The 16616-nt window shown below is 48.8% G+C and overlaps 1 protein-coding gene across 1 annotated transcript; it reads right to left on the reverse strand.

The window, feature by feature from the left end:
* Nucleotides 1–66: 66 nt before the first annotated feature.
* On the reverse strand, nt 67–15382 carry LGALS4 (galectin 4). The gene is made up of 11 exons (XM_056847592.1): nt 15305–15382; nt 9943–10031; nt 8759–8948; nt 7119–7253; nt 6693–6731; nt 5140–5181; nt 4952–4987; nt 3793–3822; nt 2912–3000; nt 1324–1486; nt 67–213 (listed from the first exon to the last, which is right to left on the reverse strand). Exons 1-11 carry the CDS (start codon nt 15347–15349, stop codon nt 67–69), a joined length of 1005 nt encoding a protein of 334 aa, XP_056703570.1. The 5' UTR covers nt 15350–15382.
* Between the last annotated feature and the right edge of the window lie 1234 nt (nt 15383–16616).

Genomic DNA, 16616 nt, shown 5'->3' on the forward strand with positions numbered 1-16616 from the left:
CTGCCATGTACGGTATCCTCCTCTCATCAGGGGCTGAGGTCTCTGCCTCCCCCCTCCCTTCTCAGCTCAGTACTGGACATAAGAGAGGATCACGTCCCCATCAATTTCCAGGGTGTCGATTTGGGGGAAGTTGCGGAAACGGTGCGAATAGTTGAAGAGGGGCTGGCCATTGGCAAAGATCTTGAAGCGCTCGTTCCCGCAGCGGATGGAGAGCTGTTCCGGACAAGAGAGGACCAGGGGAGGAAGAAAATTAGAAGAAGGAAATTGGCACACAAAACTTGGATTAGTTTTAGCATCTCTCCTCTCGGGCAGGGGAGCATCAAGTCTGCTAGCTGTAGGGCAGTGAAACGGGGACACCCACAGATAAGGACCGGGGGGCGGGGACGACGACTCCCCAGCCATGCAGAAAGGTATGACTACATTGGAGCATCAATTCAGATGTGGTAAGAAGACCAAGGGGAAGAGGAGAATGGGCATCTCAGGCCCCAGAGAATCCTGGATGGGCTGTTTTAGGGCAGGAATTTGAGGGGGGGGGGACAGGACTGAAAGAGACAGGGATTGTGGATTAACCATAAAAAACGGAAATTGTTGCTGTCTGACAATTTACAATCCCATTCTCTTTTCTTTGCCACAGAGACCGAGGACTAGGGGCTCTCCCAAGACTACCCACATGGAGCAAGGAAATGGAGCCTCCCACAACCAAAGTCCATACAATGCAACATTTCTGCTGCCTAAGTGAGTGAGCAGGGTGGCCCCTTAGGAAAAAGTATACCCAGGCCTGCATATACTCACACAGCATAAAAACTTTGGGTCAGGAAAAACAACTCTGTATTTCTAGATTGAGCTTAAGTCTGCTAGCCCTTGAGGAGGGCAAGGTGTTAATGAAGCCATGCCCCCACCCCTGAATTCCCATTCAGCCCAATTCTCCTTTGAAGTGGCCTACGCCCTTTCAAGCCTGTACCTGCAGCCATGAGGCTTAGAAACTTGACCCCATTTAATAATGAACTTTGAGATGAGCAGGATGCTGAATTGTGTTCCCAGAATTTGAAACCTCCACAATCACTCAATGCAGTTATGAAACACACATATCCATAAACAGGATCTGTACCCAAAATTGTTGTGTAAACAATGCACAGTATTCCAGAGATTAATTTCTGTCGTGTCAGAATTAGGAATTTTTGTGGCAGGTAGCTCTAATCCTCTTTGTTAAAAAAAAGGAGTCCAGAGGGGCAATTCTGATATTTTCCAGATTAGGGCAGCAGCCCTAACACACACACACACTGACTTTGTAGATTAGAACCCATCTCCTGGGATAAAACTTACATCAAAGTACTGTCCAGCCTGAAAGGGGTTGACAGGCAGCTCTCGCTCTTCACGGCCCCAGGCACCATTCAGGAAGCTGTTCCGCACAACCGTCCGCTCATTCAAGCGGGGGTTAACGTGCAGGGGTATATCATTGTTGCCGGCTTTAAAATTGATCCGGAAGCTGGGTGAGGAAGAACATAAAAAGGCATCAGAACTTGAAGATCTCTGCTGGATCTGACCCAAAGCATCCTCCTAACAGAGCCCCGTGGCGCAGGGGTAAACTGCAGTACTGCAATCCAAGCTCTGCTCATGACCTGAGTTCAATCCTGACGGAAGTCGGTTCCAGGTAGCCGGCTCAAGGCTGACTCAGCCTTCAGTCCTTCTGAGGTCAGTAAAATGAGTACCCAGCTTGATGGGGGTAAAGGGTAGATGGCTGGGGAAGGCAATGGCAAACCACCCCATAACCATAGTCTGCCTAGTAAATATCGGAATGTGACGTCACCCTATGGGTCAGGAATGACCCGGTGTTTGCACAGGGGACTACCTTTATCTTTTTAACAGATGATAGCTCTCCAGCATCAAGGCCTTTTAGTTCATTCTCAGATTTAGTTTTCCAGAGGTAGTCTGCATCTGATCATGGAGGTTTCATTTAGCTAACATGGCCTATGGGTGGCAGGAGACTGTTGCTCTCAAACGCTGACTAATGGTTGCTTATAGAACTGTCTGTGACTTGAACCTCTTGGCCTTTTTTGTTTCTGTTCTGAAAGGAAAGCTGTATCTAATCTGATAAATACTGATTATTTGTCTGCAGGCAGTAGAAGGATAGAAGGTGAATTTCCCAATTGTGAAAGGAGAGAGTGGCAGCTAATATTTAATTCAAAAGTCATTCTCTGCTTGGCAGATGCAAAGATCAGATATATTTGCAAAATTCTCAGCACAAATATGTGTGCGATCAAGTCACAGGCAGCCCCATAGGGTTTTCAAGGCAAGAGACGTTTAGAGGTAGTTTGCCACTGCCTACCTCCACATGGGCTGAGAGTTTGGAGAGAACTGTGACTGGCCCAAGGTCACCCCTTTTTAATAGGACCAGCCAAAACACCAAGCAAGCTTTTGAGTTCGAAAGATGTCTTCATCAGGTTCAGTATCTGGGGAGGGGCCGTGGCTCAGTGGTAGAGCACCTGCTTGGCATGCAGAAGGTCCCAGGTTCAGTCCCCGGCATCTCCAGTTAAATAAAGGGACTAGGCAAGTAGGAGATGTGAAAGACCTCTGCCTGAGACCCTGGAGAGCCGCTGCCGGTCGGAGTAGACAATACTGACTTTGATGGACCAAGGGTCTGATTCAGTATAAGGCAGTTTCATGTGTCATGTAAAAAGTGTCTGGTATTAAAAAGGTGTCAGAGAGGGGAGAGGAAAAGAGAGAAAATGATATTTCAGGACATGATGAGCCTGCAGTTTGCAGAGTCATAGAATGGACTTCAGGGTATGTTGCAGATTTCATTGGCCGAGAGGGTATAAAATTGCTACTGTTCCTTTTGGAATTTTTAAATGCTCTTTTTCTACATTTAAAAAAATTGCAAATGACATTTAGACACAACTGTGGTGCATACCCTTTGGCATCTTGCGGGATAAATCCTCTTATCACCACGGTCCTTTTTGAGCCCAGTCCTCCAGGGAAGTTACCTCTATAGGGCACTTGCTGAAACAAAAAAATATTTTACAAAAAGTATGCTTAGAGAGCACGGGAGGAAAAAGACTTCCAACACCCCCCATACCCTCAAATTGAAGGCCTGATTTCAACTTGGTGATGGGTGAGGCCAAACAACCTACCAGTGGGACTTGGCACTTGCTTGGCATTGCCTTTAAATTGGGTGGCTACCCGTACAAGCCAGCTAAGTTGCATGCAGAACTGCTTGGCACAGACGGTGGCAGGTAGTTTCAGCAAGAGGCACACAATCCCAGCTGCCTACAATTTCCTGCTGCTGTTTGTGCACTTCTATTCTCTACCTTGTTCACAACCAGTGGTAACTTCTCACTTCTTCAGATACTCTGTGGCTCACAAAATCTCATACCCTGCCAGAAATTTTGTTAGTCTTCAAGGTGCTACTTGACTCTTGCTCTTTTCTACGATTATTCCCTATGACCCTAATCCTGAACGGGGATGATACAATGTTAGGGTACATACTGGGCATCGTGTGTGTGTGTGTGAAGAGGGGCTACTCTCTAAGTACCTCAGCAGTCCATCAAAAAAAGATATATTTTTGAGAAACCACAACTTTCGTAGAGATATTGAAGCTCCAACCCTTCTCTCCTTCGCAAGCAAAATGATACCAGGCCAGCTCTTTGCACGGAGCTGTTTTCACATCTTTCCAGGCGTGCTCCGAGTCTCTCTGCACCACTGTATGGCTGAGTCCTCCTGGAGGAAAGCTGGGGAGTTTTAAGGGATGGTCATGGAGGTAATAGCCAGGTGATCTTTATCATCTTTACTTACCGGATTGTAGGCAGCTGGAGCCATCATCATCTGTAAGGAAAGGGACGAAAAACCAAAACCATGGTCAGCACAGCAAACTCTTGAACTCTCTCTGGAATCCTGACACACCCACACACCCACACCGTTGATTCAGGGGAGAAAGAGCTAATCTGGCCACGTCTGAAATGCCTGCTGGGCTTTGGAGAATCTAAGGGTGCCCCTTGCAGGATCTGACTGGCGATGAAGCAGGAAGCAAAATACCTTATGCCAACAGCCTTGACCCCAGCAGCCTGGGTGTGGGGTGACCACCTGAGACCCACATGCAGAGCAGTTGGGTTCTTTGGAGGAGATGTGACCAAGGAGGGACTTGAACTCAGCACCGAACACATTGGCCACGGTGCCACACCCAGCCAAGCTAGGAAAACATTGGGTGGGAATTTTTATAAATTGATCTCCATGACTGAGTGAATTAACTTGAACCATCTTCTGACTTAATCGAGTCATTACTAAAGGCCCTCCTAAGCCAACGACCTTTGTGGCGGTGAATGACTTTCTCCCATAAGAAGCGAGAGAAAAAATAAACACCAGCTGTGATGCATGCAGGAGCCCCGTGGTGCAGAGTGGTAAAGCTGCAGTACTGCAGTCCAAAGCTCTGCTCACGACCTGAGTTCGATCCCAATGGAAGTCGGGTTCAGGTAGCCGGCTCGAGGTTGACTCAGCCTTCCATCCTTCCGAGGTCGGTCAAAGGAGTACCCAGCATGCTGGGGGTAAAGGGAAGATGACTGGGGAAGGCACTGGCAAACCACCCCGCAAACAAAGTCTGCCTAGTAAATGTCGGGTTGTGACATCACCCCATGGGTCAAGAATGACTCCGTGCTTGCACAGGGGACTTTTACCTTTATGATGCATGCAGGACTTCTATTAAAACACACACCACACACTGTGCCCCTCAGGGTTTGGACAGAAGCATCTGATTAATCCACCTTGTAAAAGACATCCCAGAGGTAGCAGCTGCATCTCATTGGAGTTGGGGGCGGGGGGCAGGGAAGAGATCTCCTGTGTAAAACTGCCCCTCCCAGAAAGGGCTGCGCTTCACTGCTGGATGAAGCATATCCCTTGATAAAGAGGCTCTAGCAAACTCACCACCACCTCCTGATCCATCTTTACTCAGAGTACTTACAGGAAGGTTTGGGTAGGCAGGATTCTGCATCATGCCCTAAAAAAGAAGAGCAGTTCTCATGAATCGGGAGCCCACCAGGGTCTCTTTCGCAGGACAGACTTCAACCCCATCGAATGAAGGCCGAGCAATTCAGCCACTGCAAAATTTACACACTTCTCATCCCCCTGCCCCTTATTCTGAGTACTTACAGGGTAGTTTCCAGGTGGGAATCCAGGATTTGGCATCATGCCCTAGAACAAAGAGTGAGAGCAGAGGCTTGAATAAGGTTGCTCTCTTTGCAGCCCTCAAGTGCCAGCCAATCTATGGCGACCCATTAGGGTTTTCAAGGCAAGAGACGAACAGAGGTGGTTTGCCATTGCCTGCCTCTAAGAAGCAACCCCCTGGACTTCCTTGGTGGTCTCCCATCCATGTCCTAACCAGGGCTGACCCTGTTTAGCTTCCAAGATCATCTAAGGCTAGCCTGGGCCATCTAAGTCAGGGCAAGAGATGTTCAGAGAAGGTTTGCCATTACCTGCCTCTTCAGAATCATCCTTGGTGGTCTCCCATCCAAGTCTTAACCAGGGCTGACCCTACTTAGATTCCAAAATCCGAAGAGGTCAGGCTAGCCTGGGCCACCCATGTATAAACACAAAGACCTTGTCTGCAGTGCTGCCTTTGTGTTCTGAGTTTTTACTGGCTCGTGTGCCCATTTGCCACCTTGGATCGTCCCAGGGCCACCTCCTGGTTGAACCCCCCCCCCACCTTTTAGCTGTCCTTTGGGGCCGCAGCACGGGCCCACTCTTTCAGTGGTGGCTCCAGAGTAATGAATAGGGTTGCCAACCTCCAGGTATTAGCTGGAGATCTCCTGCTATCACAACTGATCTCCAGCCGATAGAGATCAGTTCCCCTGGAGAAAATGGCTGCTTTGGCCATTGGACTCTGTGGCACTGAAGTCCCTCCCCTCCCCAAACCCTGCCCTCCTCAGGCTCCACCCCAAAAACCTCCCAATGGTGGTGAAGAGGGACCTGGCAATCCTAGTAACGAAACTCACTCCAAGACAGAGCTGGGGGCCCTTATGCTGCCCACCTTCTGCAAGAAATGGCAGGGGCAGTCTTTTTAGGTGGCATTTTGCAATTCATATCCCAAGGAAGCTATTATTTCACGAGAAAGTCAAATGACTTTGGTAGTGTGCATTCCTTGTCTTTTTGTTTTAATTATCAGTTATCTGCAGGTCAATATTTTTGCAAGCCACTGTGTTCAATGGGGAAAGCAGCATTTAATTTTTTAAAATAAATAAATGGGGCCCTGACCTGGATGGCCCAGGCTAGCCCAGCCTCATCAGATCTGGGAAGCTAAGCAAGGTTAGTACTTGGATGGGAGACCACCTAGGAAGCCCGGGGTTGCTATGCAGAGGCAGGCAATGGCAAACCACCTCTGTAAGTCTCTTGCCTTGGAAACCCTACGGAGTTTTTTTATGTTGGCTGCGACTTGATGGCACCGGCCACCACCACAAAATAAATGGGGGACATTTGATGATTGTAGGGCATACATGGCCCTTGCTTAGAGAAGGGGATCTTGCATTGTGTTTAGCGCATATAGAAGAATTGAAACAATGCTCCGGCCCCATGGCTCACAGACAGAGCTCTGGCTTTGTAACCAGAAGGTCTCAGGTTCAGTTCCTGGCGTCTCCAGATGAGCCATGGGAATAAAAGTCCTTGTATTAAATCCCCCCCATAAGCACCCCCTCAGTTGTGGCACTCACCGGCATTCCCATCGGAGGGTGAGGCTGTGCTGGCATTCCCTACACAAGGATAAACAGAGAGTTAAACCCCACTCGGAGGGCCCGGTCTGGTTTGAACCCAGTGGGTGTAGACCACCCAGAACCAAAATGCAAGGAAGCCAGTCCCTACACATTCCCATGGGAAGGCACTCATTTCATCAGGAAACACAAACTGAGGGTGGGTATTGAGGTTCAGCCTCCTTCCTGACCTCAGGGGCCATCAGCAAAACTGCCGGTGCCCCGGTTCCGCCTGCCATCTTCCTTCAGAGTGCAGGATTGTGAGCTAACCCAACAGCTGGGGGTGGGGTGAGCTGGCAGCCCGCATCTGCGGCACACATGGGGGACGGAGGGGGGGCTCCCTCTGGCAACAGGAGTGGGATACCTGATTCCCCAGGAGGGATTACTCACCCCACCTCCCATCATGCCCCCTCCGAGGACGGTCAGAGATTGCAACTCCATGTCTCCATCGACGTTCACCTCCTGCACCCGTTCCACGGGGATCCGGTGGCTGTACTCACAGAAGGGGTTCTTGTTCACCATGATCTGGCAGGAGGCAAAACAAGGAGAGGTAAGCCAAAGGGCCCCCGTTATCCACGAGGCTCAGGATGAGCAACGGCAACCTCACTTGCAGCCCAACCACCCCAAAGAAAGCCGAGTCCTTCCTCTTCCCATTTTACGGATCAGGGAAACTGAGGACTCTTCTCCACTCCTTATCTGTTTAGTACATATGATTCCCCTTTTCCTCTTAAGGGACTCAGGGCCGCATATCCAATGCTCCCTTCCCCAGTTTATCTTCAACACAACTCTGTCTGAGAGTCTGTTAACTAGCCCGAGGTTGCCCAGTAGGGTTGCCAACCTCCAGGTGGAGCCTGGAGGTCTCCGGCAATTACAGTTGTCTCCAAACATCAGGGATCAGTTCCCCTGGAGAAAATGGACTCCGTGTCGTTATACCCCACTGAGGTCTCTCCCCTCCTCAAACCCCACCCTCTCTAGTCTCTACCCCCTAAATCTCCAGGAATTTCCCAAATCAGAGTTGGCAACCCTACTGCCCAGTGAGATTGCCAACAGAGTGAGGATTTGAACTGTTTCCTGAAATCCTAATCTTGAGAGTCTCTAACCACTACAGCCAGAAACCGAATGATAACCTGGACTCAAATCAGACACGCCATCCAACGATCTTATTATTAATGATGTATTATTTTGAATGTATCAATACTTCTTATCCCTTGCTAAGCACAGTAACACTGATACTAATAAACAGTAAGTGGTTTTGCCTGATTCTCTTTCCTCCCTTGGATTTGTATTGAATTAAATGACTAATATGGGTTATTTGGATTTTGATCAGGTTGTGTTAATGACAGTGTTGTTTTGAGACAGGCATTCTGGCTCCCAAAGGGTGCATTTCAATCTCCCTCACCACCCCATAGCCTTCTGAACCAGAAGCGCATAGCAACACCTCCTGCCTTAAGGTTGCCAACTCCAGGTTGGGAAATTCCTGGAAATTTAGGGGTGGAGCCTGGAGAGAGTAGAGTTTGAGGAGGGGAGGGACCTCAGAGGGGTATGATGCTATACAGTTCATCCTCCAAACCAGCTATTTTATCCAGAACTGATCTCTGTGGTCTGGAGACCAGTTGTAACTCCAGGAGATCTTCAGGTTCCACCTGGGGGCTGGCAACCCTATCCTGCCCCCATACAAAATTGTTCTAACGTTCCAACGTGTTTCCTGTGGGACCCCTCTGCATTCCAAGCACCCCGACTTTCCAGCTGGGCTACAGCCATCTCAAGTCCCTAGACCGTGCGCCAGGCCCCTTCCCCAGCCAAACTCAACTGCGCCAATCTACAGCATCCCTTGCCTGACCCAAGTTCCCACCTATCAGCACAGAAAATATTTGAGATAATTCCATAACAGCGCACCTGGATCCTGCAGAGAGCTTTTAACTGTCTATGTGGAGACATGAAACATTCCTCAAGTTCAGGGAGAAGCACAGACTATGTCTGAGGTGCCCGTGCAAGAGGCCAGCCTTGCAGACTTGAGTGTCCACACAAACCTGGTAATGTTCACTGGTGATGATGAAGACGATCTCAAAGTGCTGGCCCAGTTTGAAGGGCATCTTTTTGTGCTCCTCTTTCCCCCACTTCCCTCCCTGGAAGGTGTTTAAGACGACCTTATCGTGGCCTTTAAAGCGGGGATTGAAGTGGAAAGCGATGTCACCCCCACAGGCAAAGTTCACCCGGAAGCTGGAAGCAGAGAATCCAAAAAGAAATCAGAGAATGTGAAAGCAGCAGTGCCAGATCTAACCACACCCAATGTCCTCTTTGTACACAGCGGTTCCCCAAATGCCCCAAAAGACCCACAAGCAAGGACACCGAGCCCCCCTTTTATTTCCCAGCATTAGCATTCAGAGGTATACTGCCTCTGAACATGGAGGTTCTATCTAGTCACTCATGCTAAAAGCCATTAACAGATCATTCCTCCTCCTCCATTAATTTTCCTTTTGAAACCAACCTTACTAGTGGTCATCACAGCATCCTGCAGCAGTTAATTCTACAGTTAGTCACTCATTGAGTAAAGAAGGACTTCCTTTTGCCCATCCTGAATCTATCGCTCATTAAGTTCACTGGATGTCCCTGAGCAATAATACTACTGCTATACTACTACTACTACTACTACTACTTATTATTATTATAGTATTATAGGAGTGGGGAAGAGTTCTTCACCCTATGCATAATTTTATAAACCTTGTCTCTAAACTAAAAAAAGCCCCAAAGCCTTTCCTCATAGGAAAATAAATTAAAGGGAGACAGGAAGCATTCCACTTCATTCCAAAATGCAGGAATTACATTTTCTCCTCTTCCTTTAAAATTTAATAACCTTTGCACCAAATCCAGTCTCTTTAGAACCTCAGGGTTTTACAAAAAACTAGGAAATGTGTATGCCACCTCTCCATGTTCCTAGTCCTCTTGGCTCTGGAGATAAGGCTGAAAACATGGAGGCAGTGACTGCTTGAAAAAAACAAAATTGCCCAGAAATAGGATATGACTAAGAAGGCCTTTTCACAAATGATATTAAATGCAGAGGTCTACAAAAGAAAAAATCTTGGCTGCATTTGCCGAAAAATAAATACTTGTAAAGGATTTGGATAATGTGCGGCTAATTTGGGCTTTGCAGAGCAGGACAGCTTGGACAGAACGTGTTTGCTACGTGTTTTGGGGCACCTCAAATCAGGTTTACCTGTCGGTAGAGTGTTGTATCACCCCTTGAACGTAGACAGACATTCCAGCACGAAGTCCATAAGGCACAGGCTTGCTACATGGGAGGGGCTGCAAGAGGGGGAAAGGGGGCTTATTGAAAGGTTAATTTGCTTGTTCACTCCTTTGTTAATTTATTCACTCATTCATACATACACCAGCAGATTTCTGTGCTGGAAATAACTTCTTGGACCTGCAGCTGAAAGCATTGCGTTAGCAACCTAATGAGATGGTCAAATCAGCGGCACGTGAAACAGAAAGGGAAAAGACAAAATTCTACAACAGCAAAAGCCAGGTAAGGCATCTTAAGAGGGAAGCTCCCCCATTGTGTCTCTGCAATGTGAGTTTTCAAAGGCGTTTCTGGGCTGGTTCTGTGCATGCAAAGCTGCCTTCGATTGAGTCAGGCTATTGGTCCCTCCCAGCTCAGTACCAGGCCATGGACAGGGTAGGCCTGGGAGACCCCTGCCCTTTCACCCACCCACACACACAATTTCCCCCTGGGAAAAAAGCAGGCTTGTAAGTTGTGATAGGATCATTTGTTTTTTTGTGGGTTTGTTTGCGAGTAGATCTCTGGTTTTAAAGAGCTACTATGATATATGAAGTGGTGGAGTGGTAGGGATAAGAAAGAGGCGGTTGTAGGAGCTGTCGGGAGAAGGGACTCCCCCAGCGAGGGGCTCATAAATCATGAGCAGGCCAGGGAGTCAGAGAAGAAAGAGTGTTCTCAAACATGGGCAGAGTATCCCATGTAGAGGATGGTGCTGAGTTGTTTTCTGTTGCTCCAGAAGATCGGACCAGAACCAGAGGGTTGAAACTAAATCAAAAGAGTTTCCGTCTAGACATTAGGAAGAATTTTGTAACAGAGCGGTTCCTCAGTGGAACAGGCTTCCTCGGGAGGTGGTAAGCTCTCCTTCCCTGGAGGTTTTTAATCAGAGGCTAGATGGCCATCTGTCAGCAATGCTGATTCTATGACCTTAGGCAGATGATGAGAGGGAGGGCATCTTGGCCATCTTCTGGGCATGGAGTAGGGGTCACTGGAGATGTGGGGGGGGAGGTAGTTTGGAATTCCCTGCATTGTGCAGGGGGTTGGACTAGATGACCCTGGTGGTCCCTTCCAACTCTATGATTCTATGATTCTATCCCCCATGCCTGGCAGTAGGTGGAGCAATTTCCCAGGTGTTGGCCCTCCTAGTTTAGAAAGAACCGAGGAAGAGACTAGGGAAACCATTTAAGTGATGCGTTTCTGTGTTCCCACCCCTCATTAGGGGCAAATTCCACCTCCCACCCATCCACACACCCACACACCAGAAGAACCTTCCTGTTACTAGCTGAGCTTTCTAGGTGAAATGTGAATCACCACTGGTTAATTATTGATGTGATTCAGCCCAGAAACCAAGCGCAGGGCGGGGCAGGGTCCCTCCAGCATCCCTCCAAGTTCTCCTTTGACCCACCCTATCAAATGAAGCCAAGCACAATGTGGCTGGTCAGTCTTTATCTGATCTTTCCACGCACGGGAATAAAAAAAATTGCAGAAGGGGAAATTAGACCTCAGGCCAACACCTACTGGACCTGGCTGGCAGGATCCAGATCCGGTAAATTCCTTGGCAAGCATTCACTGAAACTGTTGCAATTCAGAATGAAAGCCAGAATGGTGTCGTGGTTCAGAGCAGCAGACTCTAACCTGCAGAACTGGCCTGGATTCCCAACTAGGGTTGCCAACCTCCAGGTGGTGGCTGGAGATCTCCTGCTATTACAACTGATCTCCAGGCCACAGAGAACAGTTCCCCTGGAGAAAACGGCCGCTTTGGCAATTGGAGTCGATGGCATTGAAGTCCCACCCCTCTCCAAACCTCAGGCTCCACCCCCCCAAAAAAACGTGAGGTATTTCCCAGCCCGGAGCTGGCAACCCTATTCCCCACTCCTGCACATGAAGAAGAAGAGTTGGTTTTTATAACCCGCTTTTCTCTACCTTAAAGGACTCTCAAAGCAGCTTACAACCACCTTCCCTTCCCGCTCCACAATAGACACCTTGTGAGGCAGGTGGGGCTGAGAGAGTTCAGAGAGAACTGTGACTGGCCCAAAGTCACCCGGCGGGCTTCATGTGGCGGCAGGGCCGGATTTAGGTTTGATGAGGCCCTAAGCTATCGAGGGTAATGGGGCCCTTTATATGTCCAGCTGTCCTTTATCAACAACAAATTGTCACTGTTTTTTTGTGTTGAATATATGCTATATGGTAATTTATGGACCTAATAGGTATCTCAATCCATTTGCACCTAACAAAATATGTATTTTATCAAAGTAATTGTTGAACTGAAATACAATTAAGAAGAAGTATATTAACAGTGAAATAATTATTAAGCTCTAACTTAAAATGATTTTTTATTCATAACAAACTTAATAATGCAAACACATTTGCATTTGGCAAAAACAAAAGTTCCTTTAGAAACACAATTTACAAAGACTCATAATCTAGTCTCTAGAAACTTGCTATAACATGAAATAATAATAGGTGTAAATATATGATGCAAACTACAAATAATTATTTTTTATCTTATATTTTGGAAATGTACATCCAGTTTTTTCCCCCTTTATATTTTCTAAGCTATAGCTTGTTTAGCTTATATGTAAACCCGGCACTGTGTGGAGGAGAGGGGAATCAAACCCGGTTCTCTAGATTAGAGTCCGCCGCACTTATCCCACTACGCCATGCTGGTGGACTCTAATCTGGAGGACCGGGTTTGATTCCCCGCTCCTCCACATGCACCCTGCTGGGTGACCTTGGGCCAGTCACAGTTCTCTCCGAACTCTCTCAGCCCCACCTACCTCACAAGGTGTCTGTTGTGGGGAGAGGAAGGCGATTGTAAGCCGTTCTGAGACTTCTTAAAAGTGGAGAAAAAGTGGGGTATAAAAACCAATTCTTCTTGTTCTTCTTGTTCAGTTTGTGCCAATGTGAACTGTGCACATAGAGTTACCAGTTCTGGGTTGGGAAAACCCCAGGGGTTTCTACCTGGGGATGGATGGAGCCTGAAGAGGGTGGGGCTTGGGGAGGGGAGGGACCGCAGCAAGGTACAGTGCCTCCACCCTCCAAGGCAGCCGTTTTCTCCCGGGAAAACTGATCTCTGTTGTCTGGAGATCAGCTGTAACAGTGGGAGATCTCCAGGCCCCACCTGGGGCTTCACAACCATAACAACACCTTTGGACTCAGGCAGCACCTAAAGAGGATCTCTGCAGAGGATGATGAGCATTTACATGGAGACAGAACACCTAGGGTTGCCAGTCCCGGTTTGGGAAATACCTGGAGATTATGGGGGTGGTGTCTGAAGAGAGGGGGGTTTGGGGAGGGACTTCAATGCCATAGAGTCCAATTGCCAAAGCAGCCATTTTCTCCAAGGGAACTGATCTCTATCAGCTGGAGATCAGTGTAATAGCGGGAGATCTCCAGCCACCACCTGGAGGTTGGCAACCCAAGGAACACCCTAACAAATACATATTGGAGGAAGGCTTGGCGGGGGCATCAGTAGGGTTGCCAACTCTGGATTGGGAAATACTTGGACATTTTGGGGTGGAGCCTGGGGAGGGGAGGCACGTCAGTAGGGTATAAAGCGGCCATTTTCTCCAAATGAACTGATCTCTGTCGCCTGGAGATCAGTTGCAATAGCAGGACTTCTCCAGCCATAGGGTTGACAGTAGGGTTGCCAGGTCCCTCTTCGCCATCGGCAGGAGGTTTTTGGAGCGGAGCCCAAAGAGGGCGAGGTTTGGGGAGGGGCTTCAATGCCATAGAGCTCAATTGCCAAAGAGGCCATTTTCTCCAGGTGAACTGATCTCCATCAGCTAGAGAGTTGTAATAGCAGGAGATCTCCAGCTAGTACCTGGAGGTTGGCAACCTTATCCAGCCACCTTCTGGAGGCTTGCAAGCCTTGGCATCAGAGGCCACCTAAACGTCTCTGGCACTTGTGAGGAGGAGAACCCTCAGCCTGGAAACTGCGTGTGTGACCTTTAAGGTCCAGTCTTTTTTGGGGGGTGGGGGTCATGCCTAGTACAAACCCTGTTCTTTTTGTGACTTGGCAAAATGAGAGAAGAAAGAAAAAGAGAAAAAAAGCAGGACAATTAGCATGGCATCTTCTCATCTTTCGGATTTGATTTGTGGCACAAAGAATGGCTGCCACGAGCATCAAAATCAATGGCCCAATGAATTGGCTGGTTAGTTAATTGACTTTCAAATGAAGAAGAAAAGTTGGTTTTTATATGCTGACTTTTTCTACCACTTAAAGGAGAATCAAACTGGCTTACAATCACCTTCCCTTCCCCTCCCCACAACAGACACCCTGTGAGGTAGGTGGAGCTGAGAGAGCTGTGACTAGCCCAAGGTCACCCAGCTGGCTTCATGTGTAGGAGTGGGGAAACCAACCCTGTTCTCCAGATTAGAGTCCACCACTCCTAACCACTGCTCTTAACCACTACACCTCACTGGCTCTCTTGCCAGCCTTCACTTGTGGTTTGGTCCAAGTTTCTTGGAGGACATCCTATGAATCCCCAGTTTTCCAGTGAATTGGGAGAAGCATTGAAATTAATAGGGTCGCCAACCTCCAGTTGGCGCCTGGTGATCTCCTGGAATTACAACTGATCTCCACACTACAGATATAAGTTCCCTTGGAGAAAATGGCTGCTTCAGAAGGTGGACTGGATAGCCCTGTACCCTGCTGAGGTCCCCTCCTCCCCAAACCCAGCCCTCCCCAGGCTCTGACCCCCAAATCTCCAAGGAATATCTCCATCCAGAGCTTGCAACTCTAGAAATTAAGTGTGCCCCTCCCCTGCTCAAAACGGAGTATATTGTGATTGAACACTCTCAGCTGTGCAAGGCAAGGCAAGCGTTAGAGTTATGCAGAACTCCTGATCAGGGAAAGTAACATGTTATTTGCTAGAGAGCGCAGGGCTGCTTCTTAGTGCAAATGATGCAGAGGTTTTGGGAAGCTGTCAGGGGAAGTGCCAAGTTGTTTGAATGCCGGATCCAGCCCCTTGAGGGATCTTATCTGGCCTGCGAGGCAGCCACCCCACCCCCCGCTCTCGATCTGGGCTGGCGAGGCCCGACCAAGTGGCATTTATGTCATATCCGGCCCTCCTAACAATTGAGCTAGACACCCCTGCTTTAATGGATCTGGAATTTTCTCTCCCACCACGTTGGCTATATTGGTTATCACAACCTACAACTTTCATGGCTCCAAGGTGGGGAATACAGACTGAAGACTTAAGCAGGCGCTTGAGGGCTGAACTTAAAGCCTTCTCCATGAGCAGCACAGAATTCATGAGCCCCGTAAGAAAAGGGGCAAGGGAGAGAAAGGAATACTTACGGGGTTGTACGTTGGCATGTACCCAGGTGCCGGGACGAAATTCATGATGCCGCAGTCACACCTCCACCACAAAGAGGGCAAGGCTGGAGGGAGAAAAGGAGAGGCCAGCCAGTGGACGGCTTTTTATAGGTGCATTTCAGGGGGTGGGGCAGTTGGCACTAGCTCACCCCCCCCAAAGCAGGTAGAAAGTTCACATGGCGCTCACCTGCTTGCACCCCCACCTCCGCCTCTCCCTGCATATGCAGAGGGGAAGTTCCTATTTCCTGGAACTTTTGGGGATATCGACATCTATTCCATTCATGTTCAGGCTGGTGATTAGAGCAAGGATGATGGGGAAGTTGGCAAAGGCCTTTATCTGCACCCAGGGAGGTGGCCGGCTCTTCCAGCCTGTCTTTTTAACAGCAGCTGCACAGGCAGAAGTGTCATGGGTAAAGCTCTCCATGCACCCAAACCTCTGGTGTGGCAGGCCACTGGCATTCCTGTCTTGTTTGAAGGAGTTCAGAAGAGTGCTTCTCTCCCCTGCTTTGCCTGTACAACAGCCCTGTGAGGTAGACTAGGCTGAAAGAGAGAATGGCTGTACCAAAGTCACTGAACTGTCTTCAATGCCAATGCTTGGCCCTAGATATTCTTTTAAAGGAACCATGCATTTTATTTAGGTGACATTCGTAACCTTTGGGGAGGACGGAGTTCCTTCATTTTGGCATCTTGGGCTCTTGCCAGCACAATTCCCCCTAACTTTGCCACCAGCTGATCTAGCAGGCATGGGAGAATTCCAGGTTGCCCTTTTGTGCAGGTAAAGAAGAGTTTGCCTCTCGTGAAGGTGGCATAATCGCACAGGCACCGCCCCCCCCAATTGCTGCTCAGAATTTGGGAGACCACGGCTGTCTTTTCTGAGGAAGCATGGCACCTCTTGGTCATAGGGGCACCTCAGAGGCTATGGGGCATGGGGTGCCATCATGCTTGAAAGCTCCCTCCTTGGCCTTGCCAACATCCCTCCCCCATGTAGTTACAGCAGCAGAGCTCAGCAGTGGGGCTGCACTGAGCAGTCGCAGCAGCCTTGGAACTGGGGAAGCTATTATAAAGAGAGTGCCTCTGTCCATGCACAAGAAGCACAGGAATGCAAGCATTGCATGCAAAAAGGGACCCGCTGCAGATGGAACGAGGCAAAGGGACAATTGTAAGGGGGGAAACCAGTTGGCAGAAAAATGTGGGAATGCGCACACCACGCATCGCCGCTCCTGGAGGGTCTCTTACCTCTGCCCCAATTCCTTGGGGGCACCAGACCCTAAAGGGGCATAGACGTGCCCAGCTG

This window comes from Euleptes europaea, chromosome 3, assembly GCF_029931775.1.
Source record: "Euleptes europaea isolate rEulEur1 chromosome 3, rEulEur1.hap1, whole genome shotgun sequence".
NCBI classification, from domain to species: Eukaryota; Metazoa; Chordata; class Lepidosauria; order Squamata; family Sphaerodactylidae; genus Euleptes; species Euleptes europaea.